Consider the following 23,206-nt stretch of genomic DNA (forward strand, 5'->3'; position numbering starts at 1 on the left):
CTAGAGGTAGACAGACATCATACGTAGCCATGCCTGCCATGCTGTCGTGGACTCGTGGATTTGGACTCGTGGTATTATACGCATTTTATAGCCTCCTCCCACGCCTCCATTCTATGCATATGTATCAAAATGTTGACGAATGCTGGGTCCCACGAGTCCCCCGAAACGGACAACCACATCATCGTGCATCATGATGAAACACTGCATCACCGCCCGCCCGCTGGGTGTGGTTGGTACGTACCGCTTACATGCTGCTTGGCTGCTTCTCTTCAGCCTTGTGTCGATTTCGTAGAAGCGGTTGTGATAATCCTTGTTGGAGACTATGATACTATCTTCAGGGGCATCTCGCTTGGTGTCTGGATTTACATTTGCTCTTGGGTTTGAAGATCACAAAAAGGGAGAAGACAATCCAGAATCTCTTCAGGGTGAGAAGTTCGAAGAAACTCCCAGACTAACCCTAACCCTTGAAGAGATGCCTTGATCCTCTTCCCAAGAGACATTGACCCCTTTGCTGTATCTCGATGATGATTGCATCGGTCCTCCGGGGCCAAATTGAACTCAAACGTCTTCTCCGGCTTGTCAATGACAAGTGTTTGGCGTTTAGTCGTTTTCTCCCCTGATATACAAACGGTTCTGAGCGTGATGCGGCAGCTCTAGCTGTATCGCCAAGTTGCTGCACTTCATTGAGGAGTGGCCGCTTTGATAATTCCGAAGCATAGCAATACTTCGTGATCATTCTTCAAGGTAATGATAATGTCAATATGGAGCTGTTTTCAGTCCAGTCAGCACTCCCGAAATCTAGGGAGTCTGGCAATCCGTGCCGAGCCACAACCGGGCTCATCCTCACACACATCCATATCCTCACGCAAAACGCCATTCATAGGAACCATTCGTTGGAAGAAAAATCGCCCTTTTTGCTCACGCTTGAGCATGCATGTCAGAAACGACCCATTGTCGTTAGGTATACCTGACAAGAATCCCGCCTCCTACACATCCATCTCTCGCCCCCGCTCCCTCCCCTCTTCACATTGCCTCCCCTTTCCCCTTGCCTACCAAGCACAAAAAAAACCAACTCCAAAACAAGCACACAAAAGGAAGGAAAAAACCAATGGATTTAGTAGAAAGACTCGACCATGGTATCCTTGAGGCTGGAGTTGATCTGGCCGGGCGCGGCACCCTCTCCTAACCTGAACACGCTCTCGATAACACTAAGCTCGGGCGCCGTGGTGTCGAGGCCGGTGACGGCCATCCAGTCGTTGACCACCATGCCGCCGCCGATGACGTTGGAACCTCTGTTGATGGAGCCGGCCACCAGCGGTACCTGGAGCAGGGAGCTGAGCTCGTCCTGGTCCTGGATGCTGGTCTTGGGGTGGACGAGGCCGCCCTGGTTGCTGAGCGCCATGTAGCTGCCGACGAGCACGTTGTCGGCAATGGTCTGGCGGAACACCTCGACGCCGAGCACGTCGGCAATGATCTCTTCGGTTTCACGCTCCAGATCCGGGTGGATCAGCGCCGTGTGGTCGTTGCACACGATCACGTTGCCCAGGGCCGACAGGCGCTCCTCGATACGTTGTATGCGCACGTCGTCGGGGAGACTGTTGCGCAGATGTTGCAGTTCCTGGTCGCTTGTGCTGGTGGGGACGAGGAGACCTTTGCGGTTACTGTTTTTTTTGGTCATGGTTAGCTTACCGATATCCATATTCCCATTCTGATTTTGCGCTCCCAGAGCTGGGACTTGAGAGTTGGACAAAAATGGAAAGGGAAGAGCGCATACCCAGCTGTTAGGCGACCGATAATCCTTGTGCCGGCAATGGTGGTTCTGCAGATAGGGATAACATCTTGAAGCTCGGCCTCGAAGACGCTGTAAAAGTTCTCGCTGGCACCGACGGCAACCAAAGCGTAAGAGTTTGTAAGTGTGGAAAAGACTCCAACCCTGTGAGAAAACAGACAATGTCAGCACATCTGTTACTTGATATCCCGTATGACCACCCTCCGCTCCCCATTCCGATTCAGAGTCGCCTTGCTGTCGCGGTGTTAAGCATGGTATTGATGTCGTTGTCGGTGGCGGGCGGGGCAGATTTTCGATTTTCGCATCGCAATTCCATCTTGGGACGTGGAGGCCAAGCGAAAACTTACTCGTTGGAGTTCTCGAACTGGGCGCGGACAGCCATGGCTTCGGGTTTTCTCGTGTAGTGCTGCTGGTGATCTTCCTTTGCTTGGTGGTGAAGTGGTAATCCGAGAGAGACGGATAGATTGAGTTTATGCGACAGAAGGTATAGAATGCTGTTTGCTGCTTTGCGAATGACGACTGGTGGGGTGGGCGATGGAAGGAAAATATAATCTGATAGCGACTGGGCTAGGTGAGAAGTGGGGCGCTATCAAATCTGGAATCTGGACTGCGGTTTCTAGCAACCAGCTTTTGGGGCAGCGGGTACCAAGACCCTTACATATATACAAGTACCTTCAACAAGACAAGCATACATGCGGCTTACCAACCCAACCTCTTTTCTCAAACCCTTCCATTTTGCCATTGAGGAGTTTGTCGGCATTCCACTTGCATGCAATTTCATTTTCCATCACCGGTGACTCAGACAAATCAGAGCAGTCTTGGTAAGGCTACACTAGCAGTACTAGCCACCCTCGGGATGGCAAAAGGCTTGCCACACAGCCCACTACTCGACGGGCGACTCCAGTGCTACAGCGGGATGGAAGCTCGCCCAATGGAAACTTTAATGAAGAAGTTGTGCTGCGGATAGTGTTGTATAATATCACAGGATCCTGGCGGTTGAGATGCTAGAAGTCGAGACAGAGATTCATTCATTTTGACCATCTTTGTTGGACTGGTTCGCTCAGCTCATACTGAACCCTAACCCACAAAGTCACGATTCGGCCTCCTCAATCCATGTCGCTACAGAATAACGATGAGAACGACCAGAGTGTTATAAAGGGACCGGATCATCATCTTCAGTCATGAGCGAAGCAAAGGAAAATCGGTGAATATCCGCATGAATTTGTGCGATATGTACCCATTTCATAACGGCATGGGGAGGCAAAAAAAAAAACTAATGTACAGCGCGCGCTAGCTAATTAAAGTTTTATATTGGTTACTTCATTTGATATTAAACGTTAAAATGCCTTTATATTAACTGCTCCTAGAACGTAGAATTGAACATTTTAGCAGTTCATGATAGATTCATATGGTCGTGTAAGTTAGGATTGCTTATAGTAGGTATATAAAAAAACGGATATATATTAATTTGCTAACAAAATTGTAAGGTTGGCCATGTACCTAAATTTTTTCGGGAATCCATTCACTTTCGTGAATCCATGCACCAGACCCATTGCGCAGCAATGGGTCTGAGAGGCGTTTCTAGCCCAGACGAGTATGCAGTTGCCTTCTCTATATATACATAGCAGCTTACCCCCAAAAAAGTCCGGGTAGGGTGTTATTGCTTTTCGCGGGCGGTCCCCATACAGAACCCCGCACGCACTAATATCTCGCTACTGTACGGACCGTTTTTCCCGCAAACTGTCCGCAAAAAGAATTGTTAGGCCTGACATTTATTGTGCAATTACTGTTAAGGACTGCTTTCAACCCGTGAGCCTCGCGTAAAATCTTCTTTCCACTCCACCGAAAACTATGAACATTATCGAATATTACGCCCGCGCCCAACATGCCTCCCAAAGCCGCCCGGACTACCGCTCTCCCGCGAGGTGCCCGCAAGGTGCACCGAGAGGAAGACGAAGTCCTGGCGGCTCTGGGAGGCATGTTGGGCGCGGGTGGGTATACGGACCATTTGTACGGACCACCCTAGAATCCAGCTCTGTACGGGCCACAACCCAGGATCCAGCCTTACACCCTCAGGGAAGGGTTGAGGACAGCTTGCTGGCCTCCCCGAACACTAGTCTATAAGATACGCGCTTCTGGAGTCACGTACGACTGGGGAAACATCTGGTTGAGGTAAGTACCATGAAGCCGACGCCTTTGAACAAGATGCATCATAACCAAAACTCCAAACTCCCTTGCCCCGGGCTGACCGTCAGACCCTGATCCGTTGAAGCTCCGTCTGGTTCGGAACGACTCGAACATTCATATTGCTGACCGTTATACCGGATAATGCATGCTTTGCAAGAACCGATCCTTCTTTGACCTCTCATTGCAGCGTTTGAGCTGGAAATAGCTGTGGACCAGCAAATCCCTTCGCAATAACCCCCTGAATATCAATGTTCTTGAGAGGATCTGGATGTGGACTCCACATCTTGAGCAAGATGTACCGCGCGCTCACCGGCGGGTTGAACTTGATGGTACACTTGTTCTTGTCCTTCTCAATGTAGAACTGAGCCAGAGGAGACATGAGCGCTCCGCCAACGGCTCGTACCGCCTCCTGCGTAGCCACCTGTGAGGCTTCTCGAGCTCGCTCCAGTTCTGGGGTTGCCGTGTCGTACTCGTTGCGCCAACTAGCAGAGTGTTGCGCACGAGTGATATCATTCGGCCAGTCCAAAGAGGTGGGATTCCATGGGTCCCTTCCATCGTCACTACTGTCGCTCTCGAAAGGCAAAGCACCAATCCTGTTGGGGGTTCGCCTACGGCGTACGTGATTCTCGTCTCCTTCGCTTTCATCGTCACTGCATTCGGTCGTAACATTGAAGGGTTGGGCTGCGGCCGAAAACTCTGGAGGTAGCGCAGCTGTTGCTTGGTCTTCATCATCGTCATCGTCATCATCTATGGTGTTGATCAGATCTGATATGTAATCGCGTCGATACCTCGAGGGGTAAATCCGGCCATCATCGTCGTGTCGAACCGAGTATATCGTTGGAGTATCGCGAGATGCGCGGGGTCGTGGATTCGCAGGCTGTTCATACTGGATTTGATATTGCGATGTACGTTTCAACAGATCATCATGTTCCATCGAGACGAACACCATCCCCTCTCGGACTCTATAGAACGGTCAGCAAGGCCACTCGAAAGACAACCGACAGGGGACAACACATACGGTTGAGAGTAATGTGAGCCAGGCGCTTTGATCACCAACTCTTTCAAACTGAAGACAGTACCACCTTGGTGTCGTAGTATGATATTGCACCGGTTCGTCCTTGTGCAGTAAACCGAAGCGTCGTCTTTCAGGATATTCTCCGCCACATAGGCCCGACCGTCCCTGAACAAGCCGCCGTCACAGCTAACGATCTCCAAAAGGAGCGGACCCGGTTCCACCTGACCGTATTTGCCATACAGAACGCTTTTATAACTTGGCGACACCTTGTCGGAATCCAGCTTCCGTCGTTTTGCGCGCCGATAGTTTTCTATTCCTTGGACATCTTCAGGAGGGGTGCCCGTACCGAAGGGCGAGGGTTGAGAAGAGCTGGACGAGTCTTGAAGCTCCCCGAGCGTCGCATACCTGCGGTCCCTAACAGCGTTCATGTGAGTTCGGTGCAACTCCATTGCTCGGTCAGAGGGCCAATAACGGGAAGGGCGGGGGCGGCCGTTTTGGCCTCCGGGCGTCGACATGCCGGGTCGCAGTCTTGATCCAAGCGAACGAAGTGACGGAAGCAAGGGTGGTGTAGGGGTCGAAGAACTTGAACTTGGGACGGCAGGCGGCAAGAAGCTGCTAGACGGTTGAGAATCCTGGTTAAATCTCCGGCGAAGGGACCGGTCAGAGCCGGAGGACATCCTGGACCGAGCGAGCACTCTAGAGGCAGCCTGTTCGAGAGCTAGGTTGCGACTGATGCGGTCGATGCTGTGGTGAAATCTCTCTAGAGCCTCAAATCGTTCTCGGGATATCGCTGTGGGAGATCTCGGCGGGGGAGCATCGGGTTGGGCGTGGTTTTCGTGAGATTCCGAATCCCAAGGCGGCCTTGGAGGTCGACTGTCGGACTACGATATGAGAGAAGAATGTTAGTAAGATGTGGTAAGGTGCCAGTGCGTGTCGAAGGCGCAGAGATGGCAGGTGATAACGCGGCGATATGTTTGGATGGGGGCCGTGGAAGCGAACGTCAGAAAGGGCAACTTACCATGAACCTTGAGGGCACAAAGACCAGGGGGGGCAGGCGGAGGGGTAAAAGGAAGAATAGGACCCGACTGGGACAAGACGTTGCACGGGACGCCTTGAGACGAAAGGAGTCGACCAGCTGGGCAAGCCAACGCCATCCATATGAATATCCACCGAGAACCTAGGCTGGCTGGGCATCCTTCACTGACGTTGTGGGAGTGTAATTATTAGTATGTACCTCGTGAAGCTAGAGGAAGATAGCGACTGGGCGGTACCACTTTAACTGGCGTCATGTCATCGGGATCTACGATACGTGCGTTCACGGGTGTGACCCCATGTCCCCAACCAAACCACAAAGTGCATTCCGTTCTTCTCCTCGTTTCAAAGTTGCCTTGATTGTTGGATTTCAAGCTTGATATACCTAATGGGTGGCGTTTGTATGATCCTTACCGAAAATACTTAATACTTCAAGTGTTTGCCGTTGTTTCGATCTTACGGAATTTCAAACATTACTCAGTTTGGTACTGGAAATAGTGCGCATAACCGCAGTACACAGTAATACCGCCGAAATGCCCTGCACAGGCCTCTACCACTTTTGCACCACGCGTCTCAACCTCGTCAACGCCATTCACCACCAAGACCTTGAGATCAAAGTACTAGTACGGTAGGTGCACTGGTATTCATGATCTCAAAATCTACTCCTGATCCCAAAAACTAACTGCTCTCTTGGCATTTTAGGAAGGCAAATTTCCGCCGCTTTTTCAGGTTCAGTTCTCGGTCCAGTTCCCCAACATTCACCTCTCACCTCAACCTCACCACCAACAACCAAAAGCGCAAATATCACTTGGCGCAAAATATAAGAGGTCGTTTTCGTTCCTGATCACAACAACCACACTGTCACCATCAGAGTCGTTTGCCCATCATGACTACCACAACCACCCAAGCCACCGAGACCAACGGATCGGGTCAAGAGGCTTCCCACTCGGCTGCTGGTATCAGCGCAGGCAAGTGTCTACCCTTTCGCTACAAAATAGGTCACGGAATCTAACCCCTTCAACAGATGAGATCGCCCTCTATGACCGGCAAATCCGTCTCTGGGGCATGAAAGCCCAAGAGAAGATCCGCTCCGCCAACATCCTTCTCATCACCATGAAAGCCCTCGCCAACGAGATCGCCAAGAACCTCGTCCTAGCAGGCATCGGCTCCCTAACCATCAACGACCACGCCGTCGTCTCCGAAGCCGACCTAGGCGCGCAATTCTTCCTGTCCGCCGAAGACGGCCACCTCGGCCAAAACCGCGCCGTAGCCGCCAGCGCCGCGCTCCAGCGTCTCAACCCGCGCGTCAAGGTCGTGGTCGACACGGACGACATCCGGACCAAGCACTCGTCCTTCTACTCGTCCTTCGACATCGTCATCGCCACCGACCTCGACGCCGACACCCTCAACGTCATCAACACGGCGACCCGCATCCACAACCGCAAATTCTACGCCGCCGGCTGCCACGGCCTCTACGGTTTCCTCTTCGCCGACCTAATCGAGCACGACTTTGTCATCGAGCGCCAGCGCTCCAACCTCCCCTCCACTCCCGGCCCCGAAACCAAAACCCGCTCCATCATCTCGGTGGCCCCCAAAGAACCCGACAACAAGGAGAAATCCCAAATCGAACTGGTAACCAAACGCGAACTCTACTCCACCTGGCTCCTCGCCTCCTCCGACGCCTCCCACTTGCCGCAAGATATCCTCTCCTCCCCGCGCCGCAAACGCGCCGTCACCCCTTTGCTCAGCTGCCTGCGCGCCCTCTGGCAATTCACCTCCACCTTCGGCGTCCCTCCCACGGGGCCCGAGCTGCTAACCAACCACACCGCTCTAGCGGCGTTTACGCAGATGTGCAGCGATAAGCACAAAGCCCTTGGCCTCCCCGCTGAGACGTTGCGCGCCGAGCTTTTGAGGTCATTCCTGCAGAATGTCGGGGCGGAACTGGCCCCCGTGGCGGCGGTGTTGGGCGGACAACTGGCGCAGGATGTGATCAATGTGTTGGGACAGACGCAGCAGCCTGTTCAGAACTTTGTGGTGTTTAGTGGGGAGAGTATGGAGGCGAATGTTTATGCGTTGCATCCCCGGGAGGGCGAGTTGGGGAGGGGATTGTTACCGGTTACGATGGGGGTTATCGATGCTGCGGCGGAGGTGTTGGGGCAGGAGGAGAATAGGGGGGAGGTGGATTTGACGGCGCTGGGTCGTGGACAGCATCTGGGTCAACGTCAACGTCAGCCCGAGGAGTCGTCGTCGTCGAGGATGGGCTCTGGCTCTCAGATGGAGGGCGTTGAGCAGCTGCAGGCAGGACAACAAACTAACGGGGTATCGACTGACTCTACTGGCGCTGCTGGTGCTGGTGCCGGTGCTGGTGCTGGTAACGTCTGACTTGGTCAAGTCATTTAGACTTGCGTATCACTCACTGGCTTACTTCCTTCTTCTTCTTTGTTGGCTTGGCTTGGATCCGGAGTGTCCAGAGTGTTTGGGAAATCTTCAAATGCAATGCAGGGCGTTTTTGTGGTTACAGTAGTTGTTGATTAATGGCATCCTTCCTTCCATGGATTTGCGCGGACGGACGGACGGACGGGGATCATATGTATGATGAATTATGTAGCAATAAATCTTGATAGACAGACTAGACTAGTCATAGTCATGCCTTCCAGACGGGGGAGATTCTTTAAGGATGAATTCAGGATCAGACATATGTGGCTGGCTGGCTGGCGTTACTTACTCTGTCTTGTTGCTGAAAGCTTGCTTGTTGGACCATGTTCGCAAAGATGTTGTTCTGGTATTGAAAAAGTTCCGGGAGCGCAAGTGTAAGATCAACGTCAGTCACTTGGAGAACGGTCAAGATCATATGTCACGATTAAAGCAAACACCGTGTAACAACTTCATAGATGTATGTCATGTAAGCCATTTGTGTATCTCAATGTATGATTTCTCAAAGCAACTAGTTCTCAAATCTGTATGTATTCCGTAACCTTGATCAAACCCTGAAATATGCTTTTATGCTGCCGAACTCCTTTAGGGAACCAGAAAAAGCAAACAATCAAAACGAACTCCTTCCAACCCTGCCTGTCCAGCGCAGTGTGGTATATACGCTTCCTTCCCTCTCTCTCTCTTTCCTTTCTCCTCCACTTTTGTCGTGGGTAGTAAAGCAAAATGTAGAGTATATGTGAAATGCAATCTGTTATGTGTCGTGGTTGGTATATCCAGATAGATGCCTTTGTAGAGCCTGTTTTGTAGCCCTTGGAATCTTTCTTGGTGAGGAGGATTCGATAACTTCGTAGCCAAGTCAACTCTCACTCCAACTTCTCTCCCGTATTTCCCCTCCCTCCTCAGTTCTGAGGCTCCTGATCATCCCCAAGTTCAACCAACTCCATCTCCCCCTTCTTATTCTCCTTGAACTTCAGCCGCGGCCCGCCCCTGTTCCTAAGCCTATAATTGCTGTGGACGGGCTGACGTTGGCGCGGCTCTTCGTTCTCCTTTTTGATTCTAACCCTTTTGGGGCTTGGGCTTCCGTCTTCCTCTTTGATATCTGCTGCGGCTCTCTTTCTCTTAGACGGGGTCTTCTTTGCGGTTGGACTCTTAGCTGGGCTCTTGCTCTTGGCGGTAACCGGGCTGGCGGTGACCGCCGGGCTGCTGCTGGTGGCTACTGTGATTGAATCCTTTATGATGCTCTCCTGTTGCGAATTCTGCTGCTGTTGTGGCTGCTGGGGCCGCAGCTGTGGCAGTTCCGCCGACGATGACGATGACGACGCATCATTGCCCGCTGACACAGGTACTGCTTGCGAGCTCGTAAACTTAATCCTCTTGGGGCCGTGGCTACTTCCCGAGTCCTCGGATGTGGATGCTCTCTTTCTCTTAGTGGAGCTACTGGAGCCGCTGCTGGCCTCCGTTGCTGGAGTGAGAGCGGGGGTGGGGGCCGCGACTTCAATTCCTTCTTTAACGACGTTATAGCCCTTATCGTCATTGGCGCCGTTGTTATCACTGGCACTGCTGGCACTGCTGGTAGTGGAACTGGCACTTTGGGACCTGTTCCGGTAAAACCTCTTCATGGCAGACGCGGAAATGACCAACATCGACCTGTCGGCGGTTATGACGACTCGAACAGGCTTGATAGGTGCTTCAGAATCGACTGCAGACTTTTGAGGGATGACGGTCGCATTAGGACCGACGGGCGTCTGTGAGGTAGAAGGCGCTGGGAGAATAGCGGGACCCTGGGGGACAATAGCTGTGTGAGAAGCAGCCGGTTGAGTAGCAGCTGGTTGAGTAGGGGGCGCTTGTGAGACAGTAGGCGACCGAGGGTCAGGCGCCTGGAAAACCACAGGCGGCGGGAAAACAGCGGGCGTCTTGCTAACAGCCCTCGACGAAGACGGGCCAGCACGACCGGCGGAGGACGGTTTCGCAACGGCAGGGACCCCTTTCTAGGAGGTTTCCTCGGTGATGCTTGAGGTTGTTGCCGGTGCTGATGCTGGCCCGTCTCCGTTCGTAGTATTCGCGCCGTTGACGCCGTTGCTGGTGGTGGCGGCGCCCTTGGATGAGGAAGGGCGGTTGCTGTTGGCCCCCGGGCCCTTCTTGAGATTGTTATGGGTCCAACCCCGGATGTGAGTCGGTCCATGCCTAGGGGGCGGCTCAACCGGGGTGTAATCCTTGATGGCCTCGCGGTAGTCGAACTGAACGGTTCGTAGCTCCTGGCCGTTGGCGGTGTAGCCGAGACGGTGAGGAGGCGTCGGGGCGGGCTCGAGTTTCCGGTACTTGTTCGATGCGGCAGCAGCCCCGGAGGGAGGAGGTGGTCCAGATGGTGCCGAAGAGCTTCCGGGACGCGAACGCCCTGGCGGTGGGCTACCGGCCGTAGGCATCATCGGTTGACCAGGCATCGGTGCCATCGAATGTGGTTGCGGTGCCGGCTGGAGCATAGGCGGCGCATGACCCGGACCGGGCGCAGGCGAAGGAGAAGCCGCGGGGATATGTACGGGGCCCTGCATCGGACCTGGCGCCGGCGCAAGAGGGATCGGGCCGTTTTGATAGGGTTGAGGCGGCATCGGATAATGATGCATCTGCATCTGAGACGGATGCGGCTCGGCGTGGCCGGGTGGTGGTTGGATGGGCATGCCCTGTGGGTGATGCACAGCCGCTTGCATAGGTACTGGTGACTCTTGCGCCGAGTAACCATTGTGAAAGGGCCTGTTAGGCGCCGGAGGATAGAACGCACCGCTATTCGATACCACCATGCTAGGATGGACTGAAGGCGCGAGAACCGGGCTGACCTGCCCATCAGGACCAGGCGTTCCGTGCATAGGTCGCAAAGCTGGAAGTCCTTTAGACGAAGCCGTGTTGGAGAAGGGCGTTCGGCCAGTGGCAGGACCCTGCATGGAGTAGTCCTGGTATTGTCCAGGATGTGATTCCGGGGGCGGAGGATACGCGGAAGGATTGAGTGCCGTCCTTAGAAAATCATTAGGCCTCGATCCGTCATTAGGGTGAGGCTCTTGATGGGGATAGACCCCGTATCCTTCTGGCCGAGGATATTCTACATGGTGGTAATGTTGAGGAGGCCTTTCGAAATCGCTGTTTCGAGGCACACCGTTGTGCTGTGACTGTGGTGGCAACAACGATGGGTCGATTGGAGTACTTTCCTGATGAGCCTCCGAATACGTGCGCGGCGGTACTGGGCCGGACTGCATGCCTTGGTGGTGGTAAGGTTGCATTAGGTACCGCTGCTCTTGTGACTCCCTCTCAGCGACATCAGCAAGATAGGACAAGCTGGTAGTATCAGCAAAGCCCGTGACTTGCGTCTCCTGAGTAGGGATTTGAGCCGGTGGCTGCTGGGCCGGCGGTTGTGGGGCCGGCACAGGCGTCGAGTTGTCCATAAGTGCATCTCTGATAGCGTCAAATGGCTTGGAAGTTTGAGCCCGGGATGCCGCCGCTGTCCGTTCAGCCTCCTCATCAGCTGCGGCGGCCTGAAGGGCTCCTTGGACGAAGTCGTCAAAGACGGCAGTGTTGACTGGCGAGGGAACGCGAGCGGGAGTAACTGATTGGGAGATCTGAGACTCGATATCTTGGTCGGGATCGATACCCCTCAACTCAAGCTCTTGCCTTCTCTTCTGTTCGCGCTCCTCCTTGGTCGGTGCGATTTCCTTGTCGGAAATGCCTTCCTGTTCGCAAAACTTATGCAGAGCATTCATCAGATCAAACTTTTTTCCTTGAGCATCCAGCCTAGCTGCCTTGATGGTCCTCGAAGCATGAACTTGTTGTCCCTTTGGATCAACCAAGACTACAGGCTTCCAGCCAGAAACATGAGGAATGGGGGGCTCATCAACGTTGGTGGACGACGACAGAGGAATGCCCAGTTTGGGATGGACCCCATACTGTTTGACAATCTCCTCGTCCAATTCGCCCTCAACCTGGGTGGAATCCCAGCCTGACGCGCGGCGGTCGAGATAAAAGTAGTTGGAGTTCGGGGTCATGTAGAATCTGCCACGCTTGGCTTTGGTGGCGCCCTTGACGGGATCGTTGGTTGAGTCGCGGAAGCCGATCTCGTCGTCTTCGAATTCGAAAATGGGCGGCACCATGATACGGTTGTTGTGAAACTCGGCACGCTTGTCTTTACGCTGGATTAGGCGTACCCAGTACTCATCCGGTTCCTCAGCACCCTTGGGAAGAGGGGGATCCAGCAAACTGGTTTGGACCTGTCCGCCCTTGGACGGGGAGAAGGGCACTGGTGATGGAGCTTTTGAGCCGGGCTCCGGTGTGCTCCCCCGAATAGTATCGGTGCCACCGAGAAGGCTGGATGTGTGGGCCTTGATCATCTTGGGGTTGGGTTCGCTCGCCAGCTGGCCATTGGCCTTGCGCTTGGGTGAGAGGTGGGAGTGGATCTGATAAGCTTCGGTCATGAGCTCACTGACCTTCTTGCCGGAGCATGGCAGTTCATTGCCCTCATCGTCGCGCTCGGCAAACCTGCCCTGCTCATCCATTTGCTTTTGTGAGATGTCCTTATAGGTGTAATCCGTGCAAGGAGCAGGGGGCAGCTGTGTAACACAGTCAGTATGTAAATACGAGGACAAAGGGGCAGCAGAAAATCTTACATCCAAGGGAAGTTTGTTCTGGTGAAGAAATTCCAATCTCTCGACCTCTGCCAGCATTGAGGTGTACCATTCCTCACATAGTTCGGCCGTGAGTTGCTAAGAGGTAGGTTAGTGTCTTGCACTTTGAGGGACGATTGCAAAGTGAAATCTGTGCTTACCTTTGTTGACCTTTCAATAGCCTCACGTTGCCCTTCCAAGACGTTTAGGGCCATGGCTTTCTCAAACTCTAGACGACGAGCGCTGGCGGCGATGGTGTCATCACGGCGCTGGTCGAGGAAGCCCATGACTTCCTGGTACTCGGGAGCTTCGTCGACCATCTTGGGGTTCTCCATGAGAGCCTTTTTCTCACGGGCACCAATTTCGTCAAGAACGGGCTTGGCCAAGCGGGCGAGTTGGTTGTAGGCTGAACGAAGCTCCATGTTGCGCTCATAGGCGGCCTGGGCTCTGGTATATTGATACGCCCGTTGACGGCGGCCACGACCAGTGCCTGGTTTGCTGATGGTGGTAGAAGCTTTTGCTGCTGTTATCTTGGGGCCAGCCTTTGCAACTCTGCCCTTGCCTCTGGCACGGCCACCTCGGCCCCTCCCGCGAGTGCCGCCTCTTGCCTTTGGGACGGGGGCTGATGGGGCGGCAATATCGGCAGCGGCCTGCTGGACATTGTTGGAGGGGGTATCATTGGAGAAAAAGGAAGAAGGGGTCATGGTGCTTGTGACGGGTTCATTCTGTGAATTGGGGGTAGATTGACTGGTATCTACCAGCTGCTGGGAGCTGCTGGCGTCGTCCATGGTTCCATGGACTGGTGAGGCGGGCCAAGGTAAGTAGAAAGTGAGATGGTTAGTGGTGTTGATGCTGCTGATTGTGTGTTGAAAAGCGCGGCAACAAATAATCCAGATGATGGATGGCGACTATACGAGGGAAGAGAAGACACCGACGTATGGTATCTGTGATTGCTGGTTTGTTTGGCGTGGGTATAAGAGGTTGTGGTGTTGTGCCAAGTTCCGGATGCCGGCCTCACTTTTTTGTAAGTTCAGATCCTTTCTCCTTATACGCCCCGCGGGTATGTTGCTAAGGGTGCGAGCAGTGCTTCTAAGAAGACTGGGAGGTCGAAATAGACGCCCAGAATGCAGAGAAGGAATGCCAAAAGGTAAATTGCTGATGTCGTAAAAAAAGAAGGCTGTCCAAGAGGAAGCAAAAGGTGCAGGGTGGGGGAAAAGTAGAAGTTGAGAAGTATGTGGTCTGCGGTGGTGGTGCCTCTTGGTGGAAAGGGTGAATAATGTTCATGTACCCTGGACCGTGGTCTGCCCAATTTTCGGGTCTGCAGGTTCGCAAGACAGCGGCAGTGAATAAGATGTCGACCACGTCCTATTGTGCCAGACCTTGACAATAGAAAAGCTGTTGGTCACCAAGACAGTCCGTCGTCAACCTGAGGATGGGATGAGATGGAAGGACTCCTACACCTTCTATGCTGGATGCTGGATATGGATCCGTGCCTCACAGACCACTCACTGCTCGCTGCACACACACACAACACAACGAGGCCCGGGCAATACCTAATCGTCTCCCATAGGTGTTTTTAGCCATTCAGCAGAGGGCAAATGGACCACTGGCGCTGCAGACCTTCACTTGCAGGGCTGGCCGGTGCACTAACGAACCTGGACGCCCTGAGCACAGACCGGCTGCTGTTGTCTTCCTTGGCCAACGAGAGGTCCACGGACCTGGACGGTCTGGGACCCACCAAGGCCTACCCGGCGTGTTGGCCAATCACAGCCTTCCGTCTCCTGCCCAAAATGGAACTGGTCCCAGCAGCGGGTCCAAACTCAAAGTCTCCAAACTGCAAGGTGAAGGCTTTTTCAGACGACACCGATGTCAATAGAGGTTTGGCATAGCACAATAGCAGTGACTGGGCATATGGTCAATAAGAACCTTGGTAGTTGAATAGACTCATGATCCCCCCTTCATTCTTGTATTGGCCAATGCACTTTGAGCGCAATAATCATGACCGCCTCATGGTTTCAAATTTTTGCAAGTGAGTGACCCTGACGAGGAGGACCCACATCTTGAATTTAACGTTGCCAAGACTCCTCACACGCCTGGTCCTCGTGCATTTCGGAACCAGCACTTGCGGACCACACACTTTGCCAGGTGTCCCGTCTTCTCGAGCTAAACAATTGCAAATAAAAAGCAGTCGACTAGGAGGCCAGCTCGGTAGATGATGCTATTTCCAGCCTTCCGTGCTATCCTGTCCCTGCCTGGTGCTGCTCAGGGGGAGACCGGGGGATGTTAATCAAGATCTGATCTAATGTGGCGTTGACTATAAACGCGCTTTCAGGATCCAGAGCGTGGCGGATGTTCAATGACAAGTAGCCCAAAAGTGAATCGAGAGTGAAAATAGAGGTAGATAGTGTCAGCTTGCCTGGTTTCTTTGAAGACGATTCAAGCCGACTAGACTCCAATCTTATGAGACGGTTGGGACATTGTTGATATCTTGTTCCCCCCTTTGAGAATTATAGTCGATGGTTGACGGTTGGCTCACCGTGATTTTCTCCCCTATTCAACCTCCATGCACGATTGCCATCATACCATTTGGACCTGCAGTAGGCACCATGCATACCGTACCTAGCGCACCGTTGGAACTGGAGCACCTCTGCTCATTGTCTGTTGCTTTACTTCCGCCGCGGTAAATGCTGATTTTTTATATAACGACGTCAGTGGAAGCATCGAGGCTGCATTGAAGCTATGCGCCAACATACTTAAGCCGATAGTGTCAAGCTCATAGCTTCCCGCACCCAGAGGCAAAGGTGAGGACCAGCTGACAGGGAGCCTCATATCATGCGAAACAACCTCTCAAGGAGAAAGCCAAGTAGTACCCAGACTAAAAGGAGCAACACACAAAAATGAAGGAATTCGAATGGCTGGTCAACTACGTTAGAGGTAGGAAGATCCGATCCTGTCATATGGTCATCGCGTGCCGTACATATGTTTGGGTGTCTCGACTTTTCTTCCACTCGGTGCTCGTCCCAATCCTCTCGTTCTAACGGAATATGCAATTTCTCCCAGCTTGTCACCTCTTGAATATTTCGGAAAGCAGAAACTTTTCCAACTGTTGCACCATAATGTTAGGGCGGCGACGGGATACCGCATTTTCTCACTCATAACGGAGATGCTCTGTGGATAATGCAAGGTTTATGAGCCAATCCAGTTGGCAAGATGCTGCATATGCAGCTAAGAGCAAGCTCAAAACGCCCGCATAAGGTGTGGCCTTCCCCGAAAGAGCATCTCCGTTATGAGCGAGAAAATGCGGTATAAGGTCCATCACCACGGCGAGGTAACGGTGCTGTCGTGGTGGTGTTACAGTCCAATACTGGTTTGTTTGTTAGCTTGCTACTCCTGGTATAGGTACTGGACGAGATCTATCCCGAATTGTCCCAAACCTCACAAGGACAAATTGAATAGCTGAGTACGGATTACAAAGGCATTGACAGGATTCAATATGAGATATTGAATATCAGAATTATCATATTCAAGGTAAGATCACGCTTTGATCATGGAACGAAACGAATTAATTAGATATAAAAACGCCTAGGGAAGTTGACCCGAGGTCTTGAGCTAACAAACAAACCAGTATTGGACTGTACCTCTCACGTGGGGCCAAGGGCAGCCCGCCAGGTCCCGTCCCGGAGCCGCCTGCTAGGGTTTACCTGTGGGCTTTCCCTCGGTGGATGAATTGCCCCTGGTGGGGCACACACAGCGGGACCCATGCACTCCATGATCTGTTCCTGCCGGATGGAACCGACGGGAACAGCGCCAGACAAAAGCGGGAACTAAATTTTCAGCACTCACAGAGTCACAGCGCGCTCAGTCTTCAGTGGCACTCCCCGTCCAGCCAATCTCGCCCATGCCAATCTCCGTCCATCCGGACCCTGGATTTTTTTCCCTTCCTTGACATCGCGACTGCCCCCCAGCTGGGGTTGCTCCAGGGACCAGAGACCGGTCACCGCATCCACGCACTTGGCGTAACGTAGAAGGTACTGTATAGAACAAGGCTGCTGTGCCGTGTTTCAACGACAACAGGACAACATGGGAAAGAAGGGCGGCGGTCGTCTTCTTCAGGCCGCAAAGGCTGCGAAACAAGGTGGTGGTGGTCCACCGGCAAAGAAGCAAAAAAAGAGCCACGGCTCCGGCCCCGCGCAACATCAAAAACAAAAGCAACAATCCACAAAGCCCTCCGCTTCCTCCGCTGCCTCCGCAGCCCCGCCCCCGCTCTCTTCTTCCTCGACGTCCGGCTCCAAGAAGCAACACAAGCAAAAGCAGCATTCCGATCCAACAATACCCTTCAGCCCCGACGAAAACATCCTCCTCGTCGGCGATGGCGACCTCAGCTTCGCCGCCTCCCTGGTCGAGCACCACCACTGCACCAACCTGACCGCCACCGTCTACGAAAAGGACCTCGACGAGCTCTCCACGAAATATCCCCACGTGCGCGCCAACGTCGACAAGATCTCTGCCGTGCCCGGCTGCAAGGTTCTCTACAACGTCGACGCGCGGCGCATGGCGCCCTTTGCCCACAAAACCAAAGACAAGCAGACGGGCCGGGTCGAGCAGACCGGCACAATGGACCGCATCATCTTCAACTTCCCGCACGTCGGCGGCAAGTCGACCGACGTCAACCGCCAGGTGCGCTACAACCAGGAGCTGCTGGTCAACTTCTTCAAGCGCTCCTTCCTCTCGCTGGCCCCCGGCGGTTCGGTGATTGTCACCCTGTTCGAGGGCGAGCCCTACACGCTGTGGAACATCAGGGATCTGGCAAGGCATTCGGACCTGGCCGTCGAGAAGAGCTTCAAGTTCCAGGCCAGGGTGTATCCGGGCTATCACCATGCTAGGACGCTCGGGGTCGTCAAGAACAAGAAGGGAGAGGCGGCGGAGGGCGCCTGGAAGGGTGAGGAGAGGCCGGCCAGGAGTTATGTCTTTGTTAGGAAGGATGATGTGCCGAAGCCGCCGGCGCCGGGGATGGGGAAGAAGAGGAAGGTGGAGGAGTCGGATGATGAGGATGAAGAGGAGGATGATGATTGGGGGAGTGGAGAGGATGACTTGGAGGAGGAGTTGGGTGATGACGCTGAGGGCGATGTGGACGATGCTGAAGATGCGGCGGACGATAACTGAGTGACCGGATCACCAGTTCACTCGTCGAGTGAGGCGCGCACACCGTATACAGCCCTGGAGTTTATGACGCAATCGATGTGGTCGGGGCCCATACGATGTATTCTCCTGGATGCCGATCTCTTGACCGGAAACGGGTTGCGTTCAAGCTCAGACACCATCGAGATAGTCGCTCTATGGCGTTGCTCGGGACTACCGTCATTCTAAGGATAGGATATGGTTTACGAGCTCTCTGGTTCAGGGAGCGATTGGGCAGGGCCTTTCAGACGCTTATGAGGAACCGTCCTCCTGCCAGTCCGCGAGATACACCAAATGAGCCAGATCCTCCGCCTGCTCGATCTAGACTGGCAATTATCGAATGATACGCGGAGAGTATAACGGTGGGTGAAGCATGGTTCAGATCAACCTTCTCAGGCAAGTTCTCCTGAATACCAACTTGTCAACAGTCTTATGTGAGACGGGACAACAGCTTTGTACCCAACGATCACTCCTGGTGGGACTCCGTTATACACGCGGGCCTATATCATCCTTGGAAGGAATCAGGATCGTGCTGCTTAACATACGTAGATATCAACGGTTGTTTCTGGTGGCAGTGAGATGCCCCGACTGTTTACCTACCGGTCCCGTCATCTGTATTGTTGTCGATTATAAGCCATGTGGGTCACCCTGAGATTGCTTCGTTGTTGCCATCCCTTGGGGTTAGTAAAAGGAGGTTGTTCACAATGAGACCTGGTTGCTTCGTTCCAGACTCCGTCATGAGTTCAAGTTTCGTTATCGATGTTGAGCAGCGATAGTGACGTGAGTCTTTCAATGAAAAGATGGTGTGGCATGTAATTGAAGAGCTTCGTACTTCTCGTCAAGTCACATTTTCATCCATACGGTGGACATCGTGGGCATCGGCTGAGCTACTCTAGGATTAGCTTGATGCTGAGAGATGGCATTGGTGTTTCCAGGACCAGCATCACCGACGGAGCGGCATCAGTTCACTCTTCAACCCTCATATGGACCACGAGCAGCCCCTTTGAGAGGTATATTCATCCTGACGATCCTCAAATCTACTAGCATCTCCCTCTAAGAGCCTTCGTATAGTCCACAGTCGAACGTCAGGAGTGTCCTCATCGCCCAAAGCAATTGTCACCATGTCATATGGCCAGAGCTGGCTGGCTATCTACTCGCTGGTACTGGCTCATTCCGAAGAACATCAAGATATAGCCACCGCCTTCACAACCATCGTCAGGAACAAGCTGCTGGTGTGTAAGTGCTTTATTACCCATTCCTGTTCAGAAGTTTTTCACACTCGGCGACTGACGTGGGAGTCATCACAGCTGAGTGACAGTGTTAACTTACCGCTCATTAGAAGGCACAGGATGCTTCCATTCCCCGACTCTACTGAAACGTCACCTAGAAAGAGATATATCTCTCCTACTATTCGTGAACGATCTTGAGCTGAGAACGAGGTTTACGACAAGTAGAACAGAAACCACCAACGACAGTAGGCCAAAAAAAATTGTTGATCTTGCTCGATCTCACCTAGATAAACCAGAGCGTCACCAGTCACCACATAGGCTCGCGGTCGGATTGAAACGGCTATTGACGATCACACCTGGTGTTGTATGTTTTACTTTCTCTGTTTTTTCTTCTTCTCTTTTGAGTGCGTCCGCTCTTTGACTCATCTCTTCCTTTGTCAAGTTGCAAAGCAGGTAGATGATATAGCCGTACCGTAGAATTTGCCGTGATGAACGTCTTGATCCTCGCCCTTGTGCATTAACGCTTGATCGGGATCCCAGTCTGAGGGCTCCAGATGAGCTAGTGGCCCGTCAGAAAAAGAGTGGGAGCACTGATACTGGGATAATGACATTCTGTTATGTACGTTTCTCTTTTCTCTATTCCCATTTGTTTTCTCTACATCTTTATCGTCGTTATCCGATTGGAAGTAGATCTTACCGGGTGACAAACGAATTAATGATAGTGTACAAAAAGCTGGACATCTGTTGTTTGAAGAAGTACGGAATTTCTTTCAACTGCAGGGAGAAATTTGAGACAGGACGCCCAATACCCATAAAGTACCTATTTGAACAGAGGAACTGGAGCGGATAAACATCCAATCAAATCATCCCAATACGGTCCGCTGGCTCAATGGCAGAGCGTCTGACTACGAATCAGGAGGTTCCAGGTTCGACCCCTGGGTGGATCGAGGATTATCGGATGCGTCTGATCTTTTTTGCATTTTGTTTTTTTTTTGTAGAGAAACATCAAGACCGCTGGAGTAAATGACCTAGATCTGGGCTATATGCCCCTTGAACAATTACTACCTGGGGGCACATTATAGGTTAATTTAACGAACAAGACTTCAGACAGGTACAGCATTGTTGTAGTAGCATGTTTTACCTCTCAACACGGTAGGCTATTATACTCTGGTTTGGTTTCTATTGGGTGATGGAACTTCCAGTTTCACAAAACAAAAAACTTGACTGAAGAACATGAAATTTTTGATCAAGAATATTCCGTTAGAAAGAAGACGTTCTGAATATTGTCCAATCACATTGGCATTTACATTTAATTGAGAACCTCAGCCCAGCATTACGCAGATACATTAGCAAAATGAACTCCTGTGCAGAGCGCACGTCTGAAAGCTTCAAGGTAATGCTCGAATTCAAAGCTGTTCCATATTTCGTCACCACTTTTCATCAGCATCGCGCCTGCCCGTCATGCTGTCCGCCATTGCTTCCCAAAAACCTTCCTATCATCTCAGACCACCACCATCATCACCGCCTATCAACCTCGCCATCAACCTCCGTTCGCATAGCGGGCCGGAGCGGCCTGCATCCCGTTGCCAAATGACCACTTCTACCACCCTGACGAAAGATGTCCCACGAAAGAAGCAAAGAAGAAAAATACCACACAGTCCCTTCCACTTCTTTCCAAAAGCCAGAGCCACTGGCAGGAGACTTTTTAATAGCCAGCACGCCCCCCCCATACCCACGACCACACCCTCGCCCCACGGAGCATTTTGACAGCCAAGCCACCAAAAGACCTGTCACCGACGGTTCCGGATCAGATCACGATTGATTCTTTTTTAGCTTGCCCGTCAGGCAGTGCCCGTTTATCAGTGGCATCGATTGAAAAGAAGAAAAAAAAGGTGGTCCGCAAGAGCTGGGAGCGGGCGGGCGGCGGGCAAGCGAACCGAGAAAAAGAAAGAAAGAAAGAAAGAAAGAAAGAAAGAAAGAAAGAAAGAAAGAAAGAAAGAAAGAAAGAAAGAAAGAAAGAAAGAAAGAAAGAAAGAAAGAAAGAAAGAAAGAAAGAAAGAAAGAAAGAAAGAAAGAAAGAAAGAAAGAAATAACAGAGAGCAGAAGAAAAACCGTGCGTCGGTGTCATGGACATAAAGATAAAAATGCCCCTGTTCATTGCTTCATGCGCGCTGCATAAAGCAATCTGCCTTAGTTTCCTGACTATTCTGGTTAGTAAGGGTGTAATGTTTGACACCACCACCGCCACCACCACCACTCAAGACCACTCCGGCCCCCTTGCTCGGGCACGCTGGGGGGAAGCAAACAATGTCGAATTTTGACGCCATGGAACCTAACGTTTGGGATTGACGATGAGGGAAGGAGCTGGGCAGACTGGCGGACAGACCGGAAGGATACTACTACCAAACCCACCTCACCCATGAATGATTCTTTTCCTTCGCTCCTTCCTTCCTCATCATCAATTTCTTCACGAGCGCTTCAAAACGCTGCTACAATTGTTCCCTCTCCTGTATCTGTGGGGGGTCGCTCGCCCCCCATTCGATGATGTCCAAATCCCACTAGTAGGTCTACCTACTGTGTGTGTCCTTTCTGCCTTCTCGGAGAGACTACCCATTCTATCCGAAGCATTCCGCTTCCCCGGCCGGCCGACTGACCGACCGATCGGCCCCCCGAGACGACATCACGACTGACACCGTGACACCAAAGAACCCTCGTAGGTAACGTAACTTCCATTCCAGACAGACAGACTGTGTCGTGCTCCCAAGCACACAAGCACAAGCTAGGTTCTAGTTAAACCGGCGTCAAAGCCGCCGCGGTGTGTACCACCACTGTTGGGCTCTCGTGTAGCTGCTAGACTTGATTCGTTGCCTTTTCATGAACCTCGGTCTACTTGCCCTCTTTCTCCGCGGCACCTTCATCCGTCTTGATCTCATTCTGGTCTACCGGTTCATGTTGGCTTCAATCACGAAGGTAACCTGATGTCTTCTTTGTCTAACCACCACTTGTCTATAAGTTACCACCCATCTCAACTACTGCTTGTATGTATACATACCCCCACTGCACCACCCATTCATCCATCTCGTGTACAAACACTCACACACACTCGCACACACAGTACGATGTTGCACCACAAACCACCACAGTCCATAGTCCACAGTCCACAGTACTAGAAGGGGAGAAAGCAGAAAAAAAGTGACAGATACCCTGCATATACACATCGAGCCCTAGTCAAGATCTGCAAGTAGCCGTTTGCTTCCCTTTTCAACATGCCGTGTCGTGTGGCGGTGGTTGTTGCTGCTGTGTTGTGGATGGACTGTGGTGGTCTTCTTTTACTGTTCTGTGCTGGCACTCACTCCGAGCTCACTCACTCCAAGCTCCGAGCTCAGCCGCCAGATGCGACCCTCAAATCCGAACCGGAGACCATGCCGTATGTACATCATAATTGTAACCGTGATGTTTTGAAGTTACAACGAAGTAGGTAGTGTAGCTTGCGTAGAGAGGCATCTGTTTGTGCTTCCACCGGAGTAACCAGATCAAGGAAGGAACTAACTACCCTTTATACCTCTCTCACTTGCCTTGTCGTTGACCCCCACACCGTGACCCTCTTCGAAAAATATCGTGATCCCATTCTTGTATTGCTTGGATTGGTACTGTGAAAGCCGTAGATGAACGCTGGCTGTTGTTTGGAATACGAAGGAGT

General features: G+C 52.3%; 5 protein-coding genes and 1 non-coding gene across 6 annotated transcripts; 3 read left to right on the plus strand and 3 right to left on the minus strand.

The window, feature by feature from the left end:
* Positions 1 to 1,114: 1,114 nt before the first annotated feature.
* On the minus strand, positions 1,115 to 2,171 carry B0H65DRAFT_430868 (eukaryotic translation initiation factor 6; the record flags this gene model as incomplete). The annotated part of the gene is made up of 3 exons (XM_062824907.1): positions 1,115 to 1,661; positions 1,775 to 1,933; positions 2,137 to 2,171. 3 exons carry the CDS (start codon positions 2,169 to 2,171, stop codon positions 1,115 to 1,117), a joined length of 741 nt encoding a protein of 246 aa, XP_062679905.1.
* Positions 2,172 to 3,809: 1,638 nt separating this feature from the next.
* Positions 3,810 to 6,016, minus strand: B0H65DRAFT_474114 (uncharacterized protein). The gene is made up of 2 exons (XM_062827232.1): positions 4,995 to 6,016; positions 3,810 to 4,938 (listed from the first exon to the last, which is right to left on the minus strand). Exons 1-2 carry the CDS (start codon positions 5,666 to 5,668, stop codon positions 4,155 to 4,157), a joined length of 1,458 nt encoding a protein of 485 aa, XP_062679906.1. The 5' UTR covers positions 5,669 to 6,016; the 3' UTR covers positions 3,810 to 4,154.
* An 893-nt stretch (positions 6,017 to 6,909) lies between these two features.
* On the plus strand, positions 6,910 to 8,405 carry B0H65DRAFT_551362 (uncharacterized protein; the record flags this gene model as incomplete). Its single annotated transcript, XM_062829802.1, has 2 exons — positions 6,910 to 6,979; positions 7,048 to 8,405. 2 exons carry the CDS (start codon positions 6,910 to 6,912, stop codon positions 8,403 to 8,405), a joined length of 1,428 nt encoding a protein of 475 aa, XP_062679907.1.
* Positions 8,406 to 9,176: 771 nt separating this feature from the next.
* B0H65DRAFT_579103 (uncharacterized protein) lies at positions 9,177 to 14,037 on the minus strand. Its single transcript, XM_062830751.1, has 4 exons — positions 13,261 to 14,037; positions 13,103 to 13,198; positions 10,529 to 13,045; positions 9,177 to 10,444 (listed from the first exon to the last, which is right to left on the minus strand). The coding sequence occupies exons 1-4, from the start codon at positions 13,885 to 13,887 to the stop codon at positions 9,356 to 9,358; spliced, it is 4,329 nt and encodes a 1,442-aa protein (XP_062679908.1). The 5' UTR covers positions 13,888 to 14,037; the 3' UTR covers positions 9,177 to 9,355.
* Positions 14,038 to 16,847: 2,810 nt separating this feature from the next.
* On the plus strand, positions 16,848 to 18,456 carry B0H65DRAFT_277154 (uncharacterized protein). Its single transcript, XM_062822830.1, has one exon. It carries the CDS (start codon positions 17,180 to 17,182, stop codon positions 18,260 to 18,262), a length of 1,083 nt encoding a protein of 360 aa, XP_062679909.1. The 5' UTR covers positions 16,848 to 17,179; the 3' UTR covers positions 18,263 to 18,456.
* Positions 18,457 to 20,381: 1,925 nt separating this feature from the next.
* On the plus strand, positions 20,382 to 20,453 carry B0H65DRAFT_t353. Its single transcript has one exon. It is a non-coding gene; the product is annotated as a tRNA-Arg (tRNA).
* The last annotated feature ends 2,753 nt before the right edge of the window (positions 20,454 to 23,206 follow it).

This window comes from Neurospora tetraspora (genome assembly GCF_033439725.1).
Source record: "Neurospora tetraspora strain CBS 560.94 chromosome Unknown B0H65scaffold_6, whole genome shotgun sequence".
Lineage (NCBI taxonomy): Eukaryota > Fungi > Ascomycota > Sordariomycetes > Sordariales > Sordariaceae > Neurospora > Neurospora tetraspora.